The following is a 27600-nucleotide window of genomic DNA, read 5'->3' as shown; positions in this document are numbered from 1 at the left end:
ATCCACCATAAAGTTCCAAAAATACATAGGGATTTATGTTGGGAAAGTAAATGAATAACAACATCTCCTAAGGGTTGCAATAAGGGGTACATGAGATAATTTATACAAAAGCCCTTCCCAAGTTATAAGTGACGTATAAAGGCTATTTATGGCCTCCAATATAATCATAATATCTCATTAAAGCTTCTGTGGTGATGATCTTAAGAAGGTTTTGCTCATTTTGCAGCATTATAATGGCTAGGCAAGAGGTTAATAACTTACGAAATATCTTAAAATTTGATAAATACTTAACATTTCAAAATAGCATTGAATTCATAATCTTTACAAGAAAACGAGGTACTAAAAATAGTCTTAGGCAAGTTCACCCCATATATATGACAGTGGCAATTAAGTACTACCTTTGCTCTAATTTTTGAGGGGTGAATCTGTTGGTTCTTGGGGGATTTGATTTGCTTTTCTATGAAACTACTCTATTACATTACTTCTCCACCAGTACTGGCAGGCAAAATTACCAGAAGCTCAGGCTGCAAGGGGTTTGAGCGCCGTTGCCATCATGGATGAGAAACTGCCCACCCTCTAACACAGGACACAGTAGATTTCTACACTAGGCTCTAGATGCCCTGGATTATGGGGGCCGAACAGTTTCTCAGGGAGGTGACTACAGGTAAGGAGTGACACTGGACATGTCAAAATTTCATGAGAATTTTTGACAACACGTGGTCCACATACCTGCTCCCCTCCCGCCACCAAGGTGGCCCCTCTACTCTCGCATTGCCTTTTTATCATACCCTCCACTCTCCAGTTACCCCATACTGTTCATTAGTTTTATATTGAGATGTTGGAGATGAATTACAGCTGAGAACCCACTGTGTGTGTGCTGTGTGTGTGTTTTTCATCTGTTCCTCTGTTCTTGCTCCTGGGTACCTGAGTGCCCTTGACCAGAGAAAAGCTATCTTTAGGGACTTCCCTGGAGGTCCAGTGGTTAAGACTTCACCTTCCAATGCAGGGAGTGTGGGTTCAATCCCTGGTTTGGGAGCTAAGATCCCACATGCCTCGCAGCCAAAAAAACCAAAACATAAAACAGAAGCAATATTGTAACAAATTCAATACTTTGAAAAAAAATGGTCCACATAAAATAAAATCTTAAAAAAAAAAAAAGAAAAGCTATCTTTAATTAGGCCTGAAAATTTTCTAACAGGTAATATTCAGATTTGTCATATTTAAATAAATCATGGATACCCCCTAACAGGCAGAGGGTGTGACTCAATGGTGTGTTTCTCATCGGTATGATGTTGTGCGGCAGGACAGTCTAACTGGGACATGAGCTGGCTCTGGTTGTCAAGACACAGACTTATCATTAAAGAATAAAGGTGGCCAAGGATGTGTGCTCTGGAGTTTTTACAGTCTGGATATGCCATGTCCTGGGAGATTAAAAAAAGACCTTATATTTGAAAGTCTAAGCTCCAAGAAGCCTAAAGCTGTACAGGACAGCAGGTGCAGAGAGGAAGTGGTAGACTGACTTGAAAAGAGCTGGGTTTCCCAGGACTGCAAGGACAGAGGCTGACGGGCTCCTCATGTCGAGTGCGCTCCCAGGGTGTGGCAAGATCTTGGGGGTCGGCACTGGGTGAACATACGAGCATGAAAGGATCTGGAGAATACCAGAGCCCCTGGCTCAGAAAGGAACTCAGGGTTTCAGACAAGGAACATCCCCATGGTAATCATGATAGTCTGGAGACCAGAGGCCCTTCCCTAAGTTTCTAGGATGACATAAACCTCAGGATTCTTGAACTTAATCCAAAGAATGGGAGTGATCCCCATTCCTAACGACTGATATTTGATTTCCCACAGATCCTGGTAGGTGGGAACAATTCCAGATTTAATTTATTTTGGATAAATAAATAGGACATTTCCAGTACTCCAGTATCATGATACAAATTTATATTATTCTTAGATGTTTAGAGTGCACACCCATCCCCTGCTGCTTCTAAGAAGCCAGAATCTGTACCAAGTGGCCCTGCCTTTTGCCCTGCCACAGGTGACAGGACAAGCAGTTTAATTTGATCTGTGTGGTATGGCTTAGAAAGTCCAGCTGTGCCAATTAGATTGTTTTGCCTTCCACAGTATGAATTAAAGAGACAGAGAGAAGTGGCCAGGAATTGTGGGCATAGAGCCACCGGCAGAGAGCCATGGTGAGTCAGGGCTGGCACGCGTGCAAATGAGTTCAAATTATGTGGGAGGGAAGCTGAGTGAGTGTAGGAGGCCAGCCAGGAGAGAGAGGACAACAGAGCACGGGAAAAAGAGAAGCAGAGATGAGAGGAACTTGATGCCTTTGGGATGCACTTTCCAATCTGGTTCCTGTGAGATCTGTACTTCATCCCTGCTCACGATGCACTGTGAATCCACTCATCATATGTTTTTTAATAATGGAACTACCTCTTACTTAAGCTGACTTTAATGGGTATCTGTTCCTTGTACTTCAAACATCCCATTCTTATGACTTAATCAGAGCAGAATGTATAGCTATGCCCTTGTACACCACGGCCCTAGACTTTTCATCTGAAGTAACCAGTCTGATTCTTGTGACCACTGCCTATGGTTCTGACTTTAGAAGACAATGTGATTATTTGCTTAGAACAGGCAAGGCTTAGGGAAACACGACCAAGGAGTTGACAACCAAATCGGAAGTTCTGTCGCTTCTGAGGCCAATGGCAATGATTTAGGTCTCTGTATTCCCAGACCATCACAGAAAAACCATCACAAACAGAAAAGAGCATGACCTAATATGGAGGTAGGGCCAACTTCCGCATATCCTGACTTCTCTGAGTTCTCAAAGAACGGGATCCGAAATACGTCATAGGATGGGTCTAAGTACTGCAAGGTTATAAGACATGGACTCTTTGAGTGGACCCACTTTGAAGCCTCAGCACAAGAATACTCAAAATTATATCCCAACAGTAAAGCAAGTTTTCCCTTGAAATACATATTCTACAGCATTAATTCTATGTAGTTCTTTTCTATGCTTGTTAAATAGGAGAACTGAGTGTCAGAACTTCCACTAGGAGCCTGGGGGAAAGGTACTCAAAAAAATCTACACTGTATACTCTGTTTTTAGATCCCATGCCTATTCTTAGAGGTGTAGAAAGAGGGAGAAAAAACTTGTCTTCAGCTGACACCAGTCAGAGGACAGTTTTGGTGAAACTTATTAGTCTTGAAATATCCAATGCCCTTTTTGTCTGACTTTTGTAATGCTCAGTTACAGCTTCCCTCACCCCTCTATCCCTTCTTACCGCTGGCATGTTTTTGCCTGAAAGTTTGGCCCATAATTTCACAAAGTAGTTTCTGTCTGCAAAATCCAGGGACTCAAACTCACTCGAAGCTCTAAACTTCTTAGAAGTCTTTTCAGGTTTCAGCTGAGGTTTCTTAATATCTGCTAGGGAAAAAAGTAAAGTTTAAAATAAAAGGCATAAAATTGGATAAAGCAACTTTCTGAAGTAAGAGAATGTTTTATATCTGGATTTGTCCAAACACAACAAAGTGTATACTTAAAGTCTGTGCATTTCAACTTGAAAGTAAGATAACTAAAAATTTATGTCTCAGAACACGATAACAATAATAATTATTATTGAAAATTATAAAGTCAGCCTGCAGCACCTAGTAGACATGTCCTGGGAGTACCCTTAGTGTTCAAATAATACAGACTTATGAATTAAAGGAATTAAAGGAAGTAAAACTTGACAAAAACAATGGCTTACAGATACTTAAGTGAAAAGTCCCCTTTATAATTACTTTCCATTTGACAAAATTGTCCTAAAAGGCTAAAATCATCATCATCATCATCATGCAACACTAAGAAAAAACTTTTTAAAAGAATGGAGTGGATGATGAGGTCACTATTTAACAGAATTTACACATAAATACTGTCTAACGTTCCCTGTAAAACATCAGAATGTCCAGAGGCCTAGAATATAAAGAATCTAAATTTCTATCACTGCTCATGTATAGCGGGCCCAGTTGTACATACCTTTGGATTTATTAGGAACATCAACACTTTCAGTATTGCTATAAAAATGCCAAAATAAATAATCTCCACATGTACGCTAGCCAATATGGCTGACTGAGCAGATGTGGGAAGCTATCCCCACCCAAGACAAAATATATAGTGGATAATATATAACAGAAATTTGTTTTTATCACATAGCAAAACTGAAAGCAAGCAAGAAAAATTTCCAGGTGCTGGAAGTGAAGTGAAGATTCCAAGTCAGAGGAGTGGAAATTGATGCCAAGAGGTCAGAGTGCCTCAGGGGCTGAGGTTTCTGGCCTGAGAGGCGAGGCCAGTCCCTGTGTGCTTAATGTACGAGACCTGTGCTATTAGGCAAGAAGTTGGAAAGGGAGTGTCTGGAAATCTCAGCCCACAGACCTCAGGACTTAGCCTGGGCACAGTCTCACCTGGACTGAGGGTGGAGACACCTGTGGGAAATCAGACCTCTACTCCTGGGCTGTGTGCTGGTATGGAATCTGAAATTGAACTCCTACCAAATTGTGTGGCAATCCCCAGCTGACAAAAAGAAGGTAAAAGCTGGACTTCCCTAGTGGTCCAGTGGGTAAGAATCCAGCTGCCATGGCAGGGGACATGGGTTCAATTCCTGGTTCGGGAAGATCCCACATGCTGCGGAGCAACTAAGCCCATGCGCCACAACTACTGAAGCCCGCATGCTCTAGAGACTGCGAGCTGCAACTACTGAGCCTGTGCACCACAACTACTGAAGCCCGTGCACCCTAGAGCCTGCGTGCCACAACTACTGAGCCCGCGCACCACGACTTCTGAAGCCTGCACACTCTAGAGCCTGCGCACCACAATTACTGAACACATGCACCGCAACTACTGAAGCCCGCATGCTCTAGGGCCCGTGTGCCACGACTACTGAGCCCATGTGCTGCAACTACCGAAGCCCACGCACCTAGAGCCTGTGCTCTGCAACAAGAGAAGCCACTGCAGTGAGAAGCCCGCGCACCACAACAAAGAGTAGCCCCCGCTTGCCGTAACTAGAGAAAGCCTGCATGCAGCAACGAAGACCCAGCACAGTCATAAACAAATAAATTTAAAAAAAAAAATAGGTAAAAGGTGTTGCAGACAAGTAAAAGTATTGAACCATGGTAGGGAAGCCTAAAGCTCCACAACCCAGCACCAGTCTTGAGAGAGGGGGAGAGACTCAGAAGATGCAACAAATGGGCAAATCCACAGTCAAGGAATTCCAGGTGATAGAGCATTCTGGAAAGGAACATTGAAGTAATTATGTTCATAACAATCACAGAGATAATAGGACACAATTATTATGTGGAAACATACTCTGCTAAATCTTCATAATGGAAACGCCATTCAACCCGTATCGGTTGAGCACCTACTATGTGCCAGACAGCACTCTGGGTGTTGGGATAGAGCAGTAAATAAAATGTCCTTGACCTGTGGGACTTACATTCTAATGTTGGAGACAGACAATAACACCAGATAATGTCAGGTAGTAGTGATTAAGTGCGATGAAGGACCAGGCAGGCAGATAAGGAGACAGAGTGAGAGACAGCATGATGGTCAAAGGAAGTCCTCCCTAAGATGGTGACATCTGCACAGTGACCTAAAGTCATAAAGAAGGAAGGCATTCAAATATCTGGGGCAAAAGCATATCAAGCAGAGAGAGTGGCTTGGTATAAAGACCCAGAAGCATGCTTAACACAACTGAATTACAGTAAAGAATTCAGCATGGCTGAAACAAGGCAAACAAACTAACAACCAAAAAAGAAATGGAAGGGCTGAATCTTATGCTCATTAAAAAACAAACAAACAAACAAAACCAAAACACTTGTCCTCTTGATGGGACTCTAAGAACAGAGCATTGTGAAAAACACCAGATGAATTTGAAAAAAAAGATGAAATTTAAAGAAATAGAAGCTATATTTATATAATTTCCATAGAAATGACCCTCTCTCTATATAAAAGCTTATTTAAAATATAGTATATATTTGTGTCAGGGTTCCTTCTTCCAGCTTTCTCAGACGTAAGCCAAATGTACTATGATGTAAACAAACCAAGTTCTATCTGATGATACAATGCAGCTGTAATTCAACAGTTTAATGTCTTAATGGTTTCTTAGCAACAAAACAATTTGGGTAAAAATAATGTGTTTAGATTACTATTAAACTACATTGTAATGCTACCACTTTAGGGACTCGGACTCCTATAATAAAGAGTTTCATACAGTTCTTAATATAGTTTCAAATGTCTTAGTACATTAATGAACAAGAGATCTTCTCAATTAAAAAAAAAAACACAATTACCAGTGTTATAATACCCTGCAACGAAGTTTCTTAAAGTGATCTTATTCGAAGTATCTAAAAGTCAACCTTGAGGCAACATTAAATTATATATATGTTACCGTACAGTCCACAAAAATTACCAAGTTCTTCAGTATATAAGCTAGTTACATTTACTTAAACACCTACAATGAAGCGTAAGTGAATTTAATGATGTATGACAGATTTTCAAGTTATTTTATGGATTGGTGTCATTACCAAATGTAAGAAAATATAAATGAAATATCTGGAACAACCAGAACTACATCTCAAATTAATTCAAAATAACTTAGACCTTTTGTTTAGAATTATATCCCTTTGCAGTCAAGTGAATTAAAATGATATTCGTATAAAACATTTTAAAAGAATAACCACAGAATCCAACCAAAATAACAAATGCAGTAGAAGCCATGCACCTAAGATAAAACATTTGTGTATATTTCATAACACATTATGACACAGACTATATAGGGCCCTTTACTGCAAAAAAGAAAGGAGAAAACAAAAGATGCTGATGATCTGATATTATAGACACACAGCCATTTCAATAACTAGTAATAAGATTAGAATTTGGGGGTCAGATTGTGCATATTTTGAAAAACAAAAATTCCTATTTTGATAACCAATTTTTCTACAGCAGTAAGATTACTTGTATAGCAAAGCAACTAAGCCCGTCTCCTGTCTAAAAACATGAGACCAAATTAATATTTAAATAAAACTTTGCCAAAAAAAAAAAAAAAAATCAGCACCAGCGTTTGTCTCTCTTTGAAAACACTTGGAAATGTATGACTTGGAAGTAAGCTTTAATTTTCATACAAAAGTTCTCAGATAGCCAGAATCATTCACTTTTCCCCACTCAAATGGGGCTTAAAAAACATGTTTATTTTGGTAGTAGTGCAGTTTTTTTAAATTAGCAAGAGTAATTTATACTACCATGATTAAATACATATACATATATAAAATGTAAATCGCTATAAAAATCCCTGTAAAAGTCTCAATGCTGAAATATGTAACCATAAAAAGCAAATTAAAGCATAATAATCTGCTACACAATTTAAAATATTTATGTATTTTTAATAGGATAGTTACATAATTCGCAGTTAGGGAAACGCTCAATTCATTAGAAAGTATTATCACAAAACTGAAGGTGCCAAAAGAAGCCATTTTTTCCAGGACAGAATTAAATCTTATAAGTCTTGACTATCTGTGCTTCTGAGAAAGGAATAATGGCAACTAGAAAAATAATCATTTCACATAATATCCATAATAATTTTCCATAGCAAAATAAGCTTTTATAGTAGAAAGCTATCATATAGTAATAATGTTCATGCTATACATGATAAAATGAATGCACATACTGAACTATTCTAACAGTAAAGTGCTATATTCTTGAGTGTCCGATCCAAGGAATAATCAGCTATTTAAACAGAGAACAGATTCTGCATCAGGACAAAGGAAGCATGTGAATGTGCCTTCTCACACAGAAAGAATGAGGTACAAAAAGAATGCTTTTTTCCATTGAACTTCATACTTTGAAATGTCTTCAGTAGAGCTGAACTAATGGGTTAAATATTTGGACACTGTATAGAGGATGTCCTAAATAAAACATATAACAATAGTACCCTGAATTTCAGGGTTTTTTTCAAATGAATGAGTTTATCATGAAGTAGTTAACTGACACTTTGAAGGAGAGAGGATGTAGGACAGATAAATTTCAAGAGTGGAAACTTGATGCATAAGATCTGGATGTGTACAGAATTTGGGATAAGGAGAGGAGAAGGAAAGGGTAGCTATGGCTGACAGAAATAGGACAGAAACCTTCAAGGAGCTAGAACACAAACTAAAGCCTTCCTCTCTTTTGAGCAGTACATTTGATAACTAAATTTCTGATGTGACTTCCACCCAACCCTACAGCCCCACCTCTGCTAAGTGTAGTTTTCGTTTGCAAGAGCTCATCCTTCAAGAACAACATTTTCAAAGATGTTGTTTCATTGGTCACTTCTCAAGCAAAGACATTTTTTGTCTTTCTTCCCTTTGCTATCTTTGTCCTTGGAAACCAAGGGTCTTTAGATCTGGTAGCATGTAGAAGCCAGTCTCTGTTTCAACCTACCACAAAAAGAAAACAAAATGCCAGCTATCTGGTAGTTTATTCCTGAGTCAAGTAACTTGATGGCATTTACCATTTAACCAAGATGAAACACAGAATGTAAATGCCTTTGGTATTATCAATGACATAATAACAATAAAAATAATAGATAACACTTACTGAGCATACTATGTTCTAGGTGCTATTACAAGTCTCTTCCATGTGTGTCACATGTCAATTTCATAATCACCTCGGAACTGATGTCTCCTCACTCAATTCTCCAAGTGGTAATGCTACCTGTGAACGTGCGTGAAAGAATCTCTTGATCTCAGTAACATTTTCCTGAACTGCAATTTCTTTCCAATATAATCCTAATTCTGTTTAAGGCCCTTTAATTCAATTAAGGTTGTCAAAATTTTTAAAGGATTTTCAGAGAAGACCACACCATCTGCCAAATATTTCCACCCAGTTTGAACTATGTTGTCCTTTCCAATTAAGGATAAAATGCTACTGGGACTTCCCTGGCCATCCAGTGGTTAGGACTTCGCCTTCCAAAGCAGCAGGGTGTGCGGGTTTGATTCCTGGTCAAGGAGCTGAGATCCCACACGCCTTGTGGCCAAGGAACGAAGACATAAAGCAGAAGCAATGTTGTAACAAATTCAATAAAGACTTTAAAAATGGTCCACATCAACAACAAACAAACAAAAATCTTGAAAAAAAAAAAAAAGGATAAAATGCTATTTAAAAAACTTTTTTTACTGCTTACATGTTAATGCTAACAAACACTCATATAAGTACTTACTATGTGCCAGACATTGTTCTGGGTGTTTTTCAATATATTAACTCATTTAATCCTCACAATAATCTTGAGGCAGGTACTACTATTATCTCCATTTTATAGTACATGAGACCTTTGTAAACTGCTCAAGGTCACACAGCTAGATTGTACTGGAACTGGAATTTCCAATGATAATTTTGACTCAGTGTTATCTGAAATCATGAATTTCTAAAGTTACAAATTTTTTAAAAAAGGTCTCCAGCTTTTGCTAATCAGGACTGCTCTCTCATCATCACCTTTGAGATGAAAGATTTGGTGGTCTAACATTATTTATCATCAACACAAAGAAATAGTCTCTTCTTATTCTCTTTTCTGAATGCCTGGTCACTAAAGAAATGTGATTTCTAGAATGATGTCTTTAAATTCATTTATGGACAGACTGTGATTTGGAGGAAGCTTTATAGTAATGAGGTGATTTTCAGTGTTGTCGTGGAACAAAAGGAAAAGGAACCAGCTAAGGGCTTAGTGCTTGAAACACTATCGATCAAGATTGTTTTTTTCAGCTTTACATAAGAACTTTATACTGTGCATAAAAAATTTCAATATACCTTATCCAGAGTCCTAACACCGACAAAGAGCATAACTGCTAATACACTGAATCTTTCTATTGTCACAGAAAATAATTCAGTATAAATCATGCCAATCCATCCCTCCTCACTTGAAGGCAACCTGAGCAGGGTAGTATCTGGTCAGTAGACCTCTAAGAACAGAACCATAGCAAAGCTCCAGAGCACTCAGTACAGGGTTTTTCAAAAACTGCAGGCTTCAGACTAAATTGTGAAATCAATTTAATAGGTCATGACCAGCGTGTTAAAGAATTAAGATTGAATAGAATAGAGAGTATCAGAGTTTATCAGCACAGTGAAGGTATTTCATTATACCTTTGTTTCCTATGCGTGTAGGTCTGTGTGTAGGTCATGATATTATGAGCTGTATCCCTAGTTACGGGTTTTGGACTAGAAAGTTTGAAAGCCACTGATCTAATGAGTACTAACTCTGCAATTTTCTAGTACTAGGCTCTCTATTTAATAAAATAGGCTGCTGGGTTCTTCAGAGCCAGCCAGTAGAGCTAGTTGTAGTGAACAGATCACAGATTATAAAAGGAACCTTAAATTTCAGCCAGTCCAACTAATCACCCAACCTAAGGAGACTTTCTGTGAGATTCCCATCACAGAGCATCTAAGTTATGGAGAGAGCCAATCTGCTCCTCTGTACATGACTCTGACTCCTAGAAAGTTCTCGTTAAGCCAAATCGAAATAGAATATTAGGGTGCTGCTTTCACAGGACAGCTTTTCATGTGTGGGAATTTACTTCTATATAACTTTTTCTGAATAAACACAGGCTTGTTGTAGAAAATTTACAAAATACTAAAAAGCATAAAAGAGAAAATAAAGATTACCCATAATCTAACAACCCAGAGCTGACAACTGGAACCATACTAGCTGTACCTCCTTAACCTGCTTTCTTCTTAATAAGTAACAAATATTTTCCTCTTCCAAAATTCTACAACATGATTATAATGGCAACATACAGCTGAACCAGAACTTTTGGCCCATAACTTATTTTTGAAATCCCATTAGCTGGCTAAATTATTTCCAGGGTTTATTACAAAGACATTAATATGAACACCCTTGTACATACCTTATTTCCTTATAATTCTTGGATTAGAATTGCTAGGTTAAAGACATGCAATATTTGAAGGCTTTGACAGGTACTGTTAAGCTGTCCCCAGAAAAGTTGTGCCCATTTACCTTCTCAATGATGACAGAGGAAGTGCGTTGACCCTCAGCCTCACCAAGAATAGGCATTTGTTTTCCATCTTTGCCACTTTGGTACCCAAAAAAGTCTATTCTGTTTTGATTTACAGTGATAGTGAAACTTAAATACTTTTTGACGCATTTTTTGGCCATTTTTATTTCCCCTTTTGTAAATTACTACCAAATTACCCTTTGTCCAATTATCTTTTGAGGTTGAAAAGAATTGATTTAGCTCCTTAAATATTTGAAGAAGGCTCTTGCACCCAGTGGAGGTATCCTCTCTGTTGATTTGAATACTAAATGCCAGACTTCTTTTAAAAAGCTGAAGATTGTATTAGCTAACAGAATGACTATAAAGTCCACAGCGTTCTTTTTTTTTCCCATAAAGATCACTTTGCTGAGGAACATAGCATATGAAAGTGATATGAACTTTGTTTGTAAATGTAGATGGAAAATGACAATTTTTAAATATTTATATTCTACAATTAAAAAGCACAAGTTCCCCTTATATCGAGAAAATCAATAATAGCTGTTAAAAACCTCTCACCAAGGGAGGAGTTGGTAATCTTTTCTATTCCTTTCCTTGAACAACAAACAAAATGTCCAGCTGCGCTGAATCTGAGATGTTTATACAACCAAAACACAAACACGACCCTGACACCATCATGGACCCCAGGGAAGGGCGCTAGAACTTCTTCCAAGTCAAAAGAAGGGAAATTTGGCATCTCACTATGCATTAGAACCCTAATGAAAATGCAGCCCCAAATGCCTTAAGGAGCTTCAGAAATAGCTGCCCGAGAAGGAGACCAAGGAAATTTCTAAAGTTTTTCACCTAAGTGAGGTACTAGTGCCTCTAAAATACCCCATACACAGGTCATAAAAGTGGGTGGGTATCCTGATTTTCCTCCTCTCTTTCACAGTCTGCACTCCCCCTACATACAGTCCAAATATCTTGAATCGGCCCATTCCTGCCACAATGCCTTATTCCAGCCCCTCACCATCCTGTCAGGACTAATGCAATAGCTTCCCAGCATTCCTCCTGCCATCTAAATTGCCCTCCTTAAAGTGATCCTCTACGTTGACTCGAAACAGATACCTCTAAGACAAAAAAAAATTTCACCATTCAATGGCTCCCCATTGTCAGAAGATCAAGTTTCCAATCTCATTAGCACAGCACAATGTGCCTTTTGGAGCTACGTATACCTATAGCTCTCCTGACGTTTCGGTCCAGAAGATGCTACGCCCGCTCTTCCCTCCACGCTTAGGCACATGCTGTTCCCTCTTCTGAGACCTTCCCTTCTCTCTCATCAGTCTGCTGACTGCTCTGCAACCTTGAGGACTTGGCTGAAAGGAGGACTTCCTCTTGGAAGTGTTTTCTGATCCAGTTCTCACATCCCAGCCTGAATTCAGTGTCCTTTCTTAGTATTCTTAGGACTTTCTGGAAAAGTTAATAAATGAGTTTCCTTCTCCGTTTGATGCTAAACCTATCCTCGCATGCTGTGGGGCCTCCAGCTGCCCTGATCACATGGTGTTGTAATGAACCCTCCTATCTGTCTCCCTTGATAAGAGAGAGAGCTCCTTGAAGTGTCCTCACCATCTTACTCTATGCAGAAACTATCACAGTGTCTGGCATATATGAAGTACTCAATCAATGCTTTTTGGGGGACTTGAACTAACTTAAGAAAAATAAGTTATGAGATGTTAAAAAATTCACCTTATTCATTTCGTCTTGGACAAACCAGATAAATCAGAGGGTAATTATTAGTATAACATACGCTCTTCATTATACAAGAAGAGTCCTGCATCCTGGATTGTAAAAATATCAATTTCCTCTACTGCACTTGAAATAACACTTGACATACACACAATTTTTGTGGACACATGCTCTTTGTGTAAGATAAGACACATTTATACAGGCATGTAGTCATCAGTTACATTTTTAAAATACAGGATGCCGGGCTTCCCTGGTGGCGCAGTGGTTGAGAATCTGCCTGCCAATGCAGGGGACACGGGTTCGAGCCCTGGTCCGGGAAGATCCCACATGCCGCGGAGCAACTAGGCCCGTGAGCCACAACTACTGAGCCTGCGCGTCTGGAGCCTGTGCTCCGCAACAAGAGAGGCCACGATAGTGAGAGGCCCGCGCACCGCGATGAAGAGTGGCCCCCACTTGCCGCAACCAGAGAAAGCCCTCGCACAGAAACAAAGACCCAACAGAGCCAAAAATAAATAAATAAATAAATAAAATTAAAAAAAAAAAAAAATACAGGATGCCAAACACAGCTTAACATGTACACATAGTAAGTACTCAATAAATATCCTGTAAATTCTTCAGAGTCGAATATTAAACTGGTTGCTTTGCTTACGGTTATTCTCTTTTATGTGCATGCTAGGGTTCACAGGATTGAACCCAATGAGTATATCTAAATGTGCCCTGTCCCCAGCCAGAGTAAATTGGCTGCGGAATGAGCATCTGACCCACGCTGGGCCAATCAGTGTCTTTCCCTGCATATAATTTTTTAAACCTTAGGACCAAGGAGCATGTGAGTTAATCCCTTTCTGGTAGTGGGAGGTGCCAGACGTAAAACCAAATGTAAAATTTAAGAGCTACTGACGGTCATATTCCCTGCCATGTGCAGAAACTGATATATAGTCATTTATATCATAGAGATGAAGCCAGCACGGAGAAAAAAACAGAGATGAGAAATGCTAAGAGTCCTGGAGATGACAAGATTCTAGGAGATGACAAGGGTCCAGGAGATGACGAAAATACTGGAGATGATGACAGTTCTGGTTATGTTCAGAGATGGTCCCCAATCTCTCCGAGGTTCTGCTGCCCCTCTGCCCTCCCCAGAGTTTGGTTGTGTGACATACTCCCCTCCCTTCTAAAAGATTCACATAAGCTGGCTCAGGTTGGATTCCTGTCACTTGCCAGCAAAAGAATCCTGATGGTATGAAGAGATAAATAAAAAAAGGATTCACCTCAGTTTTCTCCCTACTAATTCTTTTAACCAGCTGGTTTGGCATAACGAAGGCATGAGCTAATTTACATGAGGTTCCGTTCAAAGAGAGAAGGAAGGTGTCCATTTCAAACAAAGTAAGTTTCAGGCAGTATAAGCCAACGCAAATCTGAAGCCTCGATCACTTGTCATGGGTGTAAAAAACCTGTCCTCTTCCCACAAATTAACTGTGGGTTTGGAATGTTTGTGGGAGAGACCAAGACCCAGAAACCCAGAGACCAAGACCCAGAAAGGATTCCTTTCTCAGAGTTCTTTTTGCTTCTGGACCCCTCGATAACGCAAGAAGCATGAGAGAATTTTCTAATCTAAAAGTGAATTTTCCTAATGAATAAAAGAAAGCTTAATGGCAATTCAGCACTGCTTCAGCCAGAGCCTGAAGTCATGTTGGAATTTGTCCAAGTCTGGACACAAAGCCTCCTTGCTGCCACCAACCTTTCAGACCAGCTCTCTCTGCTGGAGCAGGGGCACCGCTTGCTGGTGTACCCCACCACAGGGCTGCTCTTCCAGGCTGCGAGGGTGAGCCACAAAAGAGGCACACATGTGCAAAGATTAACTGCCTTCTAATAATCCAACGGCGGGCCTCCCATCTGTGCTGACTAGGCGTTGCAGAGGGAAGCCGGTGTACAGACCATAGCGCCCTGGCCATAGCTCTCCATTCTGGATGGCACTGCTTTAGGGGGCGCAGACGTTCATGACCTGGTGGCCCCGGGACGGCTTACACCTTGGTGCTCTGACTGCCCCGAGCTCACAGCCTTCCCTTCCAGCTGCCCTGCTCTCCAGCAGACGCCTGATTCTGGGGTGCTCCCCTGTGTTTCCGGGTGCCTCTCTCTTTGGCTTGCTGCCTGGAAGCACTGTCCCTTTGGACAGAGCTCTCTCTGGTCTGACTGGTCCCCTGATGGGCTTGAGTCTCTTTGTCAGGCTGCTGGGCGGGGGCCACACCATGCTGCTCTGGGGGACCCGAAGCAGCCTCTCCCCTCTGAGACCTTCCCCTTCGATGAACCTCTTTTTTTCCGCCTTGTTTGCCCCCTGGCAGCAGAAGCAGCCAGCGCTGACCCTGCACACGTCTCCTTTGTGGGGGATGACCCCCTGGAGTTGGCTGATCACCGCTGAGGGTAGCTGTATTTTCTTGAGATAATCCTCCAGAATTCTCTCTTTTCAAAGATGGTCCTTTCTTGGACACGGCTACTTTCTGAACCAGGTCATTTGAGAGGAGGTTGGCATGGGCCTTTCTTCTGGAATAATGTCCTTTTCTCCTTTTCTCTTCCTGTATCTGGGCATCTTTAGGCAATGGTTCAGCGTGGGATGGTTCAGGAATGGCTGGTGTATGGACTTTTCCTCTCCAGTCCCCCTGAGGGCTCCGAGGAGGGCTGCGGTTAGGGTGGCTGGGGGCCTCTGTGGGAGTCGGCTTACTCTGGGATTCTGGCTGCAAGGACGCCTCGTGGCCTCCAGGTGGCGCCCTTCTCAGCTGTGAGGGCCCTTTAGCGGTCTCTGTGGATAGGGTTTTTTTTTTTCCTAGCTCCTGTCTGCTGTACTGGCTCTTGGTTTGGGGGCAAGGCCTGTACATCTGGGATCTTTTTGCTGGAGGAGCAGCCTGCCTCGGGAGCTTGCCTCTCCTTTGCAGGCCTCAAATCATGAGCAGCCCCTGTGTTCTGAGGCAGCTGTTCTGAGAAGGGAGCGGGAATTCGAGGGAGCTTGATTACCTGAACCCCCCCTGCCTTGGGCGGATCGGGGGCGGCCTGTGGTGCCAGCTCCTGCACCGGGGGGCTGATAAGGGGGAGCTTCACCTCCCTGACTCTCTCTTCCTGGACTTGCTGGGGACTGTGGCCCGGATGGGGGCTCAGGTTGTGTGGCTGTTTGGAATGGGGGCTGCTGGTGGGAGGGAGTTTACTGGGGTCTCCTTCCTGAGCTAGCGGGGGCCTGGGAGAGGGGGTCATAGTTTGATCTGAGGCTGTTCCGAGAGCCTCCTGTCTGCTGGGTGAGGGCAGTTTGGGTGTGCGCCTCAGACTCTGGAGAGGAGCGAGGACGCGGGGCTGGGGCAGCCTGGTGGGAGCCAGCCGGCTTCTGGGAGGCAAAGTCACCGGGTCTTCCCTGTCCTGGGTCTGTGTGGTATTGGCTGAGTCCTGGGGATGTGGCAATTCTGGGTAAGGAGCGTCAACCCGAACAACTTCTGCTTTAGGGATTCCCTCCTCCAGAGGTTGCTGAGAATCTCCCAGAGGTGGTCCAAGCTTCTTGGCCTCGTCGGGACCAGAAGGATCTCTTGGGGGATCATGATGGGAACTGCTGGGTGGGAGACTGGCTGACCCAGTTTCCTCATCCTGGGTTCTCTGGGGGCTAAGGGATGTTGGGTCAGATCCCTGTGGAAGTTCAGAGCGGAGAGGGCCAGTAGGGATTACCTTGGCCTCCCCTGATTCTTCATCCTGGTCCAGCTGAGGGCTGTGGGCTGATGGTGGGTCAGGGTGCTGAGAAGGCCCTTGGGAAGGAGTGATGGCAGACTGCCCCCCTTCACCTGCTTTCACCTCAGATGTCTGGGCCTCATTCTCAGGGAGATTTGTGGTTACTGTTTTTGAAGAAAGATCTGATTGTTGAGCGTCCCCTTCCTTCCAGTTTGGGGATAAGCCTTGGGCCTGCTGGGGAATACCAAGCGCTGATGAGCTGGGCTGCGGCGGAGGCACAGCGCTGACCTGGCTATTGGGAGAAAGCTCTTTTTGATGGGTTGCTCCCTCCTGAGTCAGCTCCTGGTTCTGGGAGGGAGCTAGGCTCTGATTTTCAGGGACCTTTGCAGGAATCTGCATTCCAGAGAGATGCTCTGTTATCTGGCCATCTGCTTGCAGTTTCGCCAAGCGCCTTGGGGATGGAACCAGGTGTGCTGGCACCCCAGAGGCGGTCTTCTTGCTAGAGGCAGCTCCTGCTTTAATATAAAAAGAAGTTTGCTAAAAACATCTTAACAAATATGACGATGTAACTTTAGAAATTAATAACCAAAAAGATCTTTTCTTTTTTTTGATGCACCTAGGATCTTGAAAAGAATAAAATTACACATATCGAAGAATTTAACCGTCCCTTCTCCATGGGGATACTAGTGCCTATAATTCACTTATTTAGTGGAATTAGAGCAATTTTTAGTCAACTGAAAACAGAAACTTTTACGAATAAACACAGAGAGGCTTCTTCACAGAACCAAAATTTATATCTAGGTCTGAGAGTGGCCAGAAAATTTTCTAAGTGAATGAGATTTTAAATTTCACCACCTTAGGGGTCAATGCTGCTTTTCATGGTAGAAACTAGAGGATGGACAGCGAAGCCAGACGAAGCCCCATTTGTTTCCTTGTTTAATGGCCTTTTTCCTTGTCCCATAAAGAAACTGCGAGCTCTGTGAGGAGTTGTGCCAGTTTACCAGTACCTGGCAAGGTGCAGAAGCTCAGCAGGCACTCAGTAAATAGGTGACGGATGGAGGAAGGAAGGAAAGAATAGATCTGATGGAATCACAAGGCACCATGGCTCAGGGAAACTGCTCCTGGGGATCCACCATCCAAGCTGCTACCCCACCCCACCCCCAGGCCAACCGCTTCCCTCCAAGTACTACCCTGCCTTCAAAAACGGCTCTCAGGGGCTTCCCTGGAGGCGCAGTGGTTAAGAATCCACCCGGCAGTGCAGGGGACACGGGTTCGAGCCCTGGTCCGGGAAGATCCCACATGCCGCGGAGCGACTAAGCCTGTGTGCCACAACTACTGAGCCTGCACTCTAGAGCCCGCGAGCCACAACTACTGAAGCCCGCGAGCCACAACTACTAGAGCCTGCGAGCCACAACTACTGAAGCCTGCATGCCACAACTACTAGAGCCCCCGAGCCACAAATACTGAGCCCACGTGCCACAACTACTGAAGCCCACACACCTAGAGCCCGTGCTCCGCAACAAGAGAAGCCACCGCAATGAGAAGCCCGCGCACCGCAACAAAGAGTAGCCCCTGCTCATCGCAACTAGAGAAAGCCCGCGTGTAGCAATGAAGACCCAACGCAGCCAAGAATAAATAAATAAATAAATAAATAAATAAATAAATTTATACAAAAAAAGAAATGGCTCTCAGAGGCCACTAGCCATGCCAGTGTTACAGAGGGGAGTTGCTTCCTTCAGTCACCGCCACGGGAGCACGTTCTCAGAGTGATTCTGGTCTCCTGACACAATCGCCCCAGCAGGCACTTGTTTAGGGTAGAAGCCCTGGTATATTCTGGTGACCCACCCAGTCCTTAGGACACAGCTCTGAAATGCTAGTGGTCACTTCAGAGGCGGCACACCGGTCTGGAACAGCCTTGAAGAAACTAGTCTCAGCTTACTGTGGGGGAGACCTGATACTCAGAGAGTCCAAACCGCATCAGACCTCTGCAGTGAGCCCAGGGTGGTCTGTCCCCAGAAGCCAGCCAGGCTCCTGGCCACCAGCCCTTCTCTCCCCACAAAGCAGGAGGTGCTCGGACTACTCTGGGTTCTTCCTGAACCTCCTAGGCTGGGAGTGTACCCCGAGCACCCAGTCAAGCCAGATGTCTCCAGGGACGGGGAGGAGAGGGGGAGAAAGGAAACCCTTACCACTTGGTGGGGTTTCTGAGAGGCTGCCCTGTTCGTCATTCTTATCACCCTAGTTTACAACAGTTATAAGTTAAAACACAAACTTAGTCAAGAAACAAGGTTAAAAGAAAATGTGAGAACAGTAAAAATATCTAGACTAGGCAAGTTCATAGAGACAGAAAGTAGATTAGAGGTCACCGGGGGCTGGCCGGGGGGTGGGGCGGGGTGCGTGTTGGTTATTTTGCCCAATGGGTATAGAGTATCTGTTTGGAGTGATAAAAAAATATTTAAAATAGGCAGTGAATGTAATTAACGCCTTTCAGGTGTACATCTAGAATGGCTAAAATGGAAAATTTTATGGTTTTTTTTTTTTTACCACAATAAGAACGTATTTTTTTAAAAAAATAGAAAAATATAAGAATAGTGAAATCCAATGCTGAAGGTTCTTTCCATCTAAGCCCTCCTGGTTTCCTATAATCAGACACGAATTTTTCCCCCCACTTTTGCAATTTAACAATTCACATAATTTGCCAAATGATACCATGACCTTTATTAGGGACAAAGGCACCACTTTATGGACTAGTAAATTGTTCAATTTTCCCTTATTTGATTCATCATCACCATCATCATTTTTCTCTATCATTAGTCAGAATTCTAAATAATGATTTTCAAATAAAATTTTATTTTATGATCTCTGTAGCGAGAACTCAGGGTGGTGGTTGGATCAGCTTTTTAAAAGCTTTGCAGGAAGTACTATTCCAGAAATCAGTTGTAAAGAGACAAATGGAGTGTAAAAGGCATGCCATATACTGAGTTCTGAATATAGTGAGTTTTTCCTTATTTTATAGACATAATATTGTTTACTCAGGATTTTTTTAAATCTTCCTGCTTTAGAAATGAATATTACCTGCATTGTTATAGGGGGAAAAAAGACAATTCTGTACCTTAACTGATATACATTTTTAATTAACGGTCGATCTTGAGGGTTTATAATCACTCTGTACCCAGAGTTACTATTTTATACATGTATCAAATGAAAATTTAATTAGTCTCTCCTCTGGTGAAGGTTTGCACTTCTGGGTCCAGGCTGATGGGCCGCTGTACTCAAATCTGGATAAACATTGGGCTTTCTTTCTTCACTTTATTCCACTCTCATCATTAAGAGTAGAATTTAAAATTGCATTCTCAGTTACAAATTAGTAACATGAAATTACTAAAGATAAAGCTATGTATTATTACTTCAAATGTTTGGCAATCATTTACAGTTTGCACTGACACAGGATTACTGCTTCTATGAAAACAACGCCATTGGCCATCAGATTTCTCTCTGTACTGAAGCTGAACATACAGATGGACGGTCTAACCTAATTAGGGAAAACCTCAGCTCTGGAAGATCAGATTCTAAAATGTTCCATAATATTATATATAGTTGTTTGGGGTTTTGTTTCTTAGAAATGGGAGTTCAAGTGATTTCTCTAATCAAATTAATGATTATTGATGAAAGTTAGAATGCAAAACTAAGGCTTCCCATTTTCAGTCCAGTTTTTTAATTGCTCAGACAAAAAAACTGGCTTTCATAGAATCTTAAATATTTTTAATTTCAATTTCTTACCTTTGACAGCTCAGTTATATGTAAAAATTATTCCAGTATACGAAAATTATGGATTTTTGCTTCTAGGGATCCCATTTACATTTATGTAAGTTATGTAAGTCTTTATGTAGATATAGCTAAACCACAGAACCTAAAATCAGGGTGACCCAGCTCAGAGGGGAGGCCAAGAGTTGAGAGCCAGCCAGGCCCGTGGCAGTGACCCTCTGGGGCTCTGGGCCTCCCTCAGGGAGTCACGAGGTTCATTTTGAGGTGATTATGGTTGGGCCCTGCTCTCCTGCAGTGAACATGCTAACATCTGGCCCGTACCTCACAGCCCTGAGACTCAGAGGGGCCGCTGGCTCTACTCCTGGGCCACTAGAGACACTTATAAGCTTATTAATAAGGACTTATGTTAATTACAATTTTTAAATACTTGAATAATATCTGGCCTCCACAAAAATCACCTTATGTGCAAATTTATCCTTAAACTATCAACTGAAAAAAAGTGACTTCCTCCACAGATGAACTGTATAAATAAAATAAAGTGTTTGGCTTCTTAAGAAAACACATTAGTTTACAAATAGTAATAAACCTGTCAGAAAAACTGGCATCTATTGAGGCCAATGATTTGATATATTAAGTACAAACCTGCCCATCTACTTTTAAAAGCTGGGATTCAATTAGTCAGTAACTGGATGGACCAGTTTCAGGTATTAAATGTATCTGAGAGCGAGAACACTCTTACTTACAAATTCCATAATTCATTAAATCAGACAGGTCTAACCTAATTAGTCCGAATAAATGGAGTTTCATAAAACCCTTCAAAACAGGAGTCTATTTTCCTATGCACACATTATCTGGTCTATTAATTTGCCAAATGGCAGCTACAACCAGTACTCAGTGTTCCTGATGGTGGCAGAATAAGACCAGCTGGGGGCCGCACCCCGCCGCCGTGGAGGCTGAGTCCTGCTCAAGAATCACAGTTCAGAGGCGCCCTCAGTGCTGCTGATGGAAAACCACGCTTGTCTCAGTTGCTCGGAACTGCTCAGGCTCAGGGGACCGACTCAGGTTTCTCCAGACCCCCGAGGGGCTGATTTAAAAGCCACAGCACCAACTTATTAATTTACAATGGGAGATGGGCCTGGCACAGGGATGGGGCAGGCTGCTCTCACCTAGGGGACAGCCCCATGGGAACAGGTCCATGCAGGGGACCATATTAAACATCAGAGGTTGTTGGGCTAGCAAAGACTTAAAGCAAAGGGAGCCAGATTTCCTCAAGAGAAACTTCCATGGAGCTTCCACGGAAGCCTCATTAGATACACTGCGCAACTAGACAGGATCAGCTTTCTAAAGAACAGACCTGACGTGGAGGAGGAGGCCGTGCGGGACGAACACCGCCCAACGCGCACTGGACGTCCCCCCCCGCGACACAGCGCAGCCCTCCCTCCGCCAGAGGGGCCCACTTTCACAGCGCGCACTTTCTTCTGGTACTTTCCGGTTACTCGTCTCCTAGGAGATGCACCTGGAAGGAAAACCTCGGTCATTATCTGTTGGTTGTTACCATGTTCACACCGACCTCATTCCAGAATTCCATGGGCACCTGAACTGGAGAAAGTGTGTAGAGTTGCAAAGCAGCACCATTAGTCTGAATTCCGGCAAAACCGTGACCGGGCCTGCTTCTGCCTGGCCAGGATGCAACCTGGCCAGCAAGATCCTACGTGGGCAGAGGCACAAAGGCTAAACCACACGTACACACAAAGCAGTGGAGCATCTGCACAGCAGCAAGAGTCTTCCATTATATTCTACATTATGTGATACGTGAATGCAGTTCAGTCCACTGGGGGGACATGCTTTTTATTATTATTATAGTGGTGGTAAAATACATGTAACATAAAATTTGCCATCTTAACCATTTTTAAGTGTATGGTTCGATAGTGTTAAGCACACTCACATTGTTCTGCAACCAATTCCCAGAACTCTTTCCATCCTGCAAAACGGAAACTCTGCCAACATTAAACAGTGCCCCTGGTCCTCTCTCCCCCAGCCCCTGGTAACCACCCTCCTTCCTTCTGTCTCTATGAATTTGTCTACTCTGGATACCTCATATAATTAGAATCATGCAGTATATGTGCTTTTGGTTATTTCACTTAGCAAAATGTTCTCAAGGTTTATCCATGTTGTAGCAGGTGTCAGAATTTCCTTCCTTTTTAAGGCTGAATACTATTCCCTTGTACATATAAACCATATTTTGTTTATCCATTCATCTGTCAATGACTGCTTGGGTTACTTCCACCTTTTGGCTACTGTATTGTGAATAATGCTGCTGTGAACGTGGGTGTACAAAAGCTGTGCAACACCTTGCTTTCAGTTCTTTCCGGTATATACCCAGCAGTGGAATCACTGGATCATACGGTAATTCTATTTTTAATTTTTCTGAGGAACCACCATACTGTTTCCCCTAGCAGCCACACCATCTTACATTTCTAATTTCTCCACATCCTTGCCAGCACATTTTCTATTTTTTGTTTTGTTTTGCTTTTTCATAGTAGCCATCCTAAGGGGTGTGAGGTGGATTTGGGGGGAAACTGTTAAATACATCTCAAAATACTCATGTACTAAAATTCTAATTTAGGGCTTTAGAATTCCTAGATTCCAAGGAGATGCACTCATATATCCCATGTCATTTGCTGTGCATGATTCATGAGGCAGGTGGGGAGCATTAATTCCACCTAACAAGACAGAAGCTCAGAACAGCTAAGCAACCTGTCCCAGGGGGCAGCAGGGCCAGGACCAGGCTCACATCCCCTGACCAGTGCTCTTCCATTATACTCTGTAGCGCAACATTTTGAGGACTATGGAAATGCAAAGAAAGGGGGAGAGAATCTCTTGGATTGGGACAATGCTGTCAAGCAGAACACCACCTCAGCCCCCTTAGGAGCCAAACTTCCAGAAGGTGGAGTTCTGAACTGTGGGGCTGACCCATACCTACTATGAGTAGGTACTCTAAGGTACTGCCCAGCGTGTCCTTAAAGGACAGTCTTGTGAGGTCCATTATGGTCACCTTGACAAGCAGAGGGACTGGTCCAGAGGGCTGATTCATGCAGCTCATTTGTGGGGACCAGAGGAAGTACACGGATTAAAGAGTCAGAACCAGCTTTAGCCTGGTTGATGAGTCCCCAAATAACAACCCACAGATTTGTTTTCCTTTCCGTGCCAAACAAAAGGGATAGAGCGGTACCTGTGGTTGGAGCCAAACTCTTGGCGGTTGCCTCAGACAATCCAAGGTATTCTCTAATGAGCTGACTCAGATTTTGGTAGGCAACATCCAGATCATCTACAGTAAAGAAGAGAATGTATGTTAAAGCAACAGAATTATATCAAAATAGAGCCAATCTGTGGTGATGATTTTTTAACTAGATCTAATTTTATGAATACTGCGGTAGGCAGAATTCTAAGACCCAATGACACTTCACCCTTGTATAATCACCCACCCCCCCTACTTGAGTGTGGGCAGAACCTGTGAACATGACGAGCTACGACTCCTGTGATTACGTTAGGTTATATGGCAAAGGGATTTTCACGAATGTAATTAAGGTTACTTATCAACTGAGTTTGGGCTAATCAAAAAGGAGATGATCTAGGTGGGCCTACTCTAATCACATGATCCCCATAAAAGGAGGTTTTCTAGTTGCAGAAGAGGAAGGCAGAGACTCGAAGCACGAGTAGCATTTGATGGGCTATTGCTGGCCTGAAGATGGAGGGGGCCATGTGGGTAGGACCTGAGAGCAGCCTCTAAAAACTGAGGGTCACCCTTGGCAGATAGCCAGCCGGCAATCAGGGACCTCAGTCCTACAACCACAAGAAACTGCATTCAGTCAACAATAAGAAGGTACTTTAGAGCAGACTTTTCCCCAGTAACCTTCCACTTCAAAAACAAAACTTTGCTGAAAGTTACTGACCTGCATTGACTACTGCATCAAAATATCCTGGATATTTCTGATTAATTTTAATATAAAGGTCTACTCTGGAGACAGCAAATTCGATCTCTATACGACTGAATAATCCTTTTCTCCTCAAGTAGCCCTCATACTTTTTCTTGTCCATGGGTACCACCAGGATGTATCGAGGCTCAAAATAGGAATGTTTTAAACTTCTTACACCCTATGCATTTAAAGAAAAGATAATCAGTTAGAAACAGAGACACAATTTAGAAATCATTTAGGAGATACGTGACAACATGGGTATAATAAGTAGTGTTGTACTGAGGAATTTATTTTACCTGTATAATTAGCTATTATTTTCCTACAAATATCCCAGGATTAGATTACTTCTCTCTGCTCATCAAATATCACGTTATCACTGGAAAAATAAGAATTTGTCCTACCTGGTTATCCTCTAACTAATCATTCTAATGCATATGACTCTTAAAAGAGAAAACTGCTAGAGACAAATAGGTATGCTCACTGCATCTTTATTACTGAAAAGTAATTTCAATTCTACATTTCAAAAGGCATCCTTGCAGCCCCAGGAGATAGAGATCTTACCATAGAGAAAGGCTCCTCTGTTACCCTTGTGTCATCAACTTGGGCCCTTCCTGTTTCTAAACTAGCAACCTGGTTGGCTGGTTCCTATCCTATCTCACAGCCTGTACCCAAAGCATGGGAAGGCCAAGCTCATGACACCCCGCTAACCAGGAGCCCACACGACCCGGGAAGCAGTGGCAGGTAGTGCTCTGAGGACCTGGAGGGCTGGGTCAGGACTGCAGCGCTCCAGCCTCTGTGACTCCGTGCAAATCCCTCAAGCTCCCTAAGTAACCAGGGTCCTCATCCGTGAAATGGAAGAGCTACTCCAAATGGACTCTGAAGTTTCTTCTATCTCAATCCTACCATCAATAATTTAACTCAATGTTCAAAATCTCTGTTTTTAAAAATTCAGGGGGAAGAAATACAGGCTTTTTTCAAAAACAATATCTACAAGAGTCAATGACAAGGACAGTTGGGGAAAATGGTTTAGCCGGGAAGCATCAGGAATAAAGCCTGGTTTATGGACTCAACCTCTTGGAAATGAATAGGAGAAAGCTCTCAGGAAGGAAAAAAAGTAAAACAGGAGCCAGAACTCAGAACCAATAAACAGGAAAAAGTTAGACACAGGAGCTGGTGAGCTTCTGCACTCAAAGTTGCATTAATTTTTGTTTCTGCCTTGTCCAAGGAAGACATTTTAGGGAAAAGGTCTTTTTTTTTGGGCTAATTAGCATAGAAACAAAGTAAACCTTCTTAAGGATGTACAACCAATCAACTGCAGAATGATAAGAATTGCAGGATTTTGAAGTTAGGAAAATTAATGAACTGGAAGAAACGTGACCAGTTTCACTGAAGCGAGGCAACACTTAGACCAATACAAAGGGCCAAAAAGGAATCACAGTCTCCTGCTCTTTGAAGTCAGAGAGGAAAAATGTTTTAAGGGAGATTCAAATCGATAGTAAAGGAATACCAAAAAACCAATCAACTGTCTCTGAAGATCTCAAATAGTTAATACAGCTACATATTTTTAAAACAAATGAGTAGGAAATTCCTGGTTTTACTCTGGAGTTGATTTTAGAGAGACTTCTGTATATTCTAATTACAGAAGGTCACTGGGGGAAGATGGGATACTGGGGAAGAGAGAAAGATCTCCTGAAATCTGCAAGTCTAAATTGCTCAAAGAATGAAAAGATAGTAACCAGTAAGCAGCTGGAATCAAATGGCAGCATGGCCCATGCGTCTTCCCTGGAGAAGGAAGGGACAAGGTCAGTGGCAGGGTCCTGCCACTGTCCTGTGTGGACAGGGAACCAGTTCCACACCCGGTAGGCAACATTTTATCTGATATCACTTATACAGAGACCAGTGCTCTAAAAAGAAAAACGGATAATTTAGTGAGGAAATAACTTAGAAAATAAATCTTGAGTGGCAGTTTTACTCCATAGCATTTGGGTGATGTCTAGTATTGTAATCTAACTCCTGTCACTTGAATTATTTATATCTTGCCTCCCCTAAGCTAATAACAAACTTAAAATCTCACACATTTGTACACATTCCTCTTGGGCCTAGCAGTGTGCGGCCTACACATTGTAGATCCACACACTGTAGCCCCCTCCCCAATCCCAAATATATATACACATTTACGCATTAAAAAGAAATCGATTGAATGGAAAGTACTTACTTCTATTTCCATATGAACACAGCTTGCTAAACCATCTCTTGCAATACCTTCTATGGTGTCCCTACTTAATCCATACTTGTGATTACCATAATTAAAGGTTAGAATGAATTTCCCCTGCAATGTAAGAAGTACAAAGATTTTGCTATAACAGCTGCCATCATGGAATTTAATATAAATAAAATGATTTGATGTCTTACTTTTATATGATTCCATAAAACGTACAAATATTAGCAATTGTATAAGGATGACAATGGGTTTATGAAACTTAATACCAAACTGTGATAGAGAAATTCATTCAGAATTCCCAGCTGGCCAAAAAATATTAGGCTTTTGGAAATAACCAGCTGACCAAATGTTAGAGCAGAGTGAAGGCAATGAAGCTTATGATAAACAGATCATTTTGCTTACTTACCCACTCCCTGCCAAACCTGCACTATAAACCTTCATTACTGAGAAAGCAAAACTAATAGTTCACCCTTTGCCTCAACAATTTCGGCTATGCCAGTACACCAGGTCTCCCCCAAAAGCTTCCATTCTCAAGTGCCTTGCATTCCCAGATAAGCCTGAAGGCCATGAATTACAGCGACATCCACAGACCTTTGCATCCTGAGATAAGCGATGAAAAACAGACCCATCCTGCTTTTCCTTATAAACACAGCTTTTTATTGAAACTGCCCCAAATGTATTCAGCATCAGTATTGTGTGCCCTCTGGTCATCTGAGGTACAAATCCTGCCTTCTCTCTATATTCTGAAAGCCCAGTTCTTCCTGAAACTGTAGTCTCGTGCAAAAAAAAAAACAAGTAGAAACACATCTTTCAAAATTGTTTGAACTGGATTTCCCTGGTGGCGCAGTGGTTAAGAATCCGCCTGCCAGTTCAGGGGACACGGGTTCGAGCCCTGGTCTGGGAAGATCCCACATGCTGCGGAGCAACTAAGCCCGTGCGCCACACCTACTGAGCCTGCGCTCTAGAGCCCACAAGCCACAACTACTGAAGCCCGCGCGCCTAGAGCCCGTGCTCGGCAACAAGAGAAGCCACCGCAATGAGAAGCCCACGCACCACAACAAAGAGTAGACCCCAAGCGCCGCAACTAGAGAAAGCCCACGTGCAGCAACGAAGACCCAACGCAGCCAAAAATAAATAAATAAATGTATTAAAAAAAATTGTCTGACTTTTCCTTTGATGATATTATATTTATTAAACAACAAG

The 27600-nt window shown here is 42.3% G+C and overlaps 1 protein-coding gene across 10 annotated transcripts in view; it reads right to left on the bottom strand.

Annotated features, from left to right (window-relative positions):
- LRGUK (leucine rich repeats and guanylate kinase domain containing) overlaps positions 1-27600 on the bottom strand; it is a 131418-nt gene that overhangs the window by 17988 nt on the left and 85830 nt on the right. For 3 of the 10 annotated variants that reach the window (XM_082399143.1, XM_082399142.1, XM_082399144.1), the window contains 4 exons: positions 26392-26505; positions 24153-24354; positions 23432-23527; positions 6104-16952 (listed from right to left, as the gene is read on the bottom strand). In XM_082399143.1, coding sequence (XP_082255269.1) covers positions 15523-16952; positions 23432-23527; positions 24153-24354; positions 26392-26505 — 1842 coding nt within the window. In that variant the 3' untranslated portion in view covers positions 6104-15522. Of the gene's footprint in view, positions 1-3287; positions 3431-6103; positions 16953-21553; positions 21716-23431; positions 23528-24152; positions 24355-26391; positions 26506-27600 lie in introns of those variants that run through there. The other 7 variants (XR_014246711.1, XR_014246712.1, XM_082399148.1 and 4 more) reach the window with 5 other exon arrangements.

This window comes from Balaenoptera borealis (genome assembly GCF_965194805.1).
Source record: "Balaenoptera borealis genome assembly, chromosome: 7".
Classification (NCBI taxonomy): domain Eukaryota; kingdom Metazoa; phylum Chordata; class Mammalia; order Artiodactyla; family Balaenopteridae; genus Balaenoptera; species Balaenoptera borealis.
This window is presented reverse-complemented; position numbering and strand designations above follow the sequence as displayed.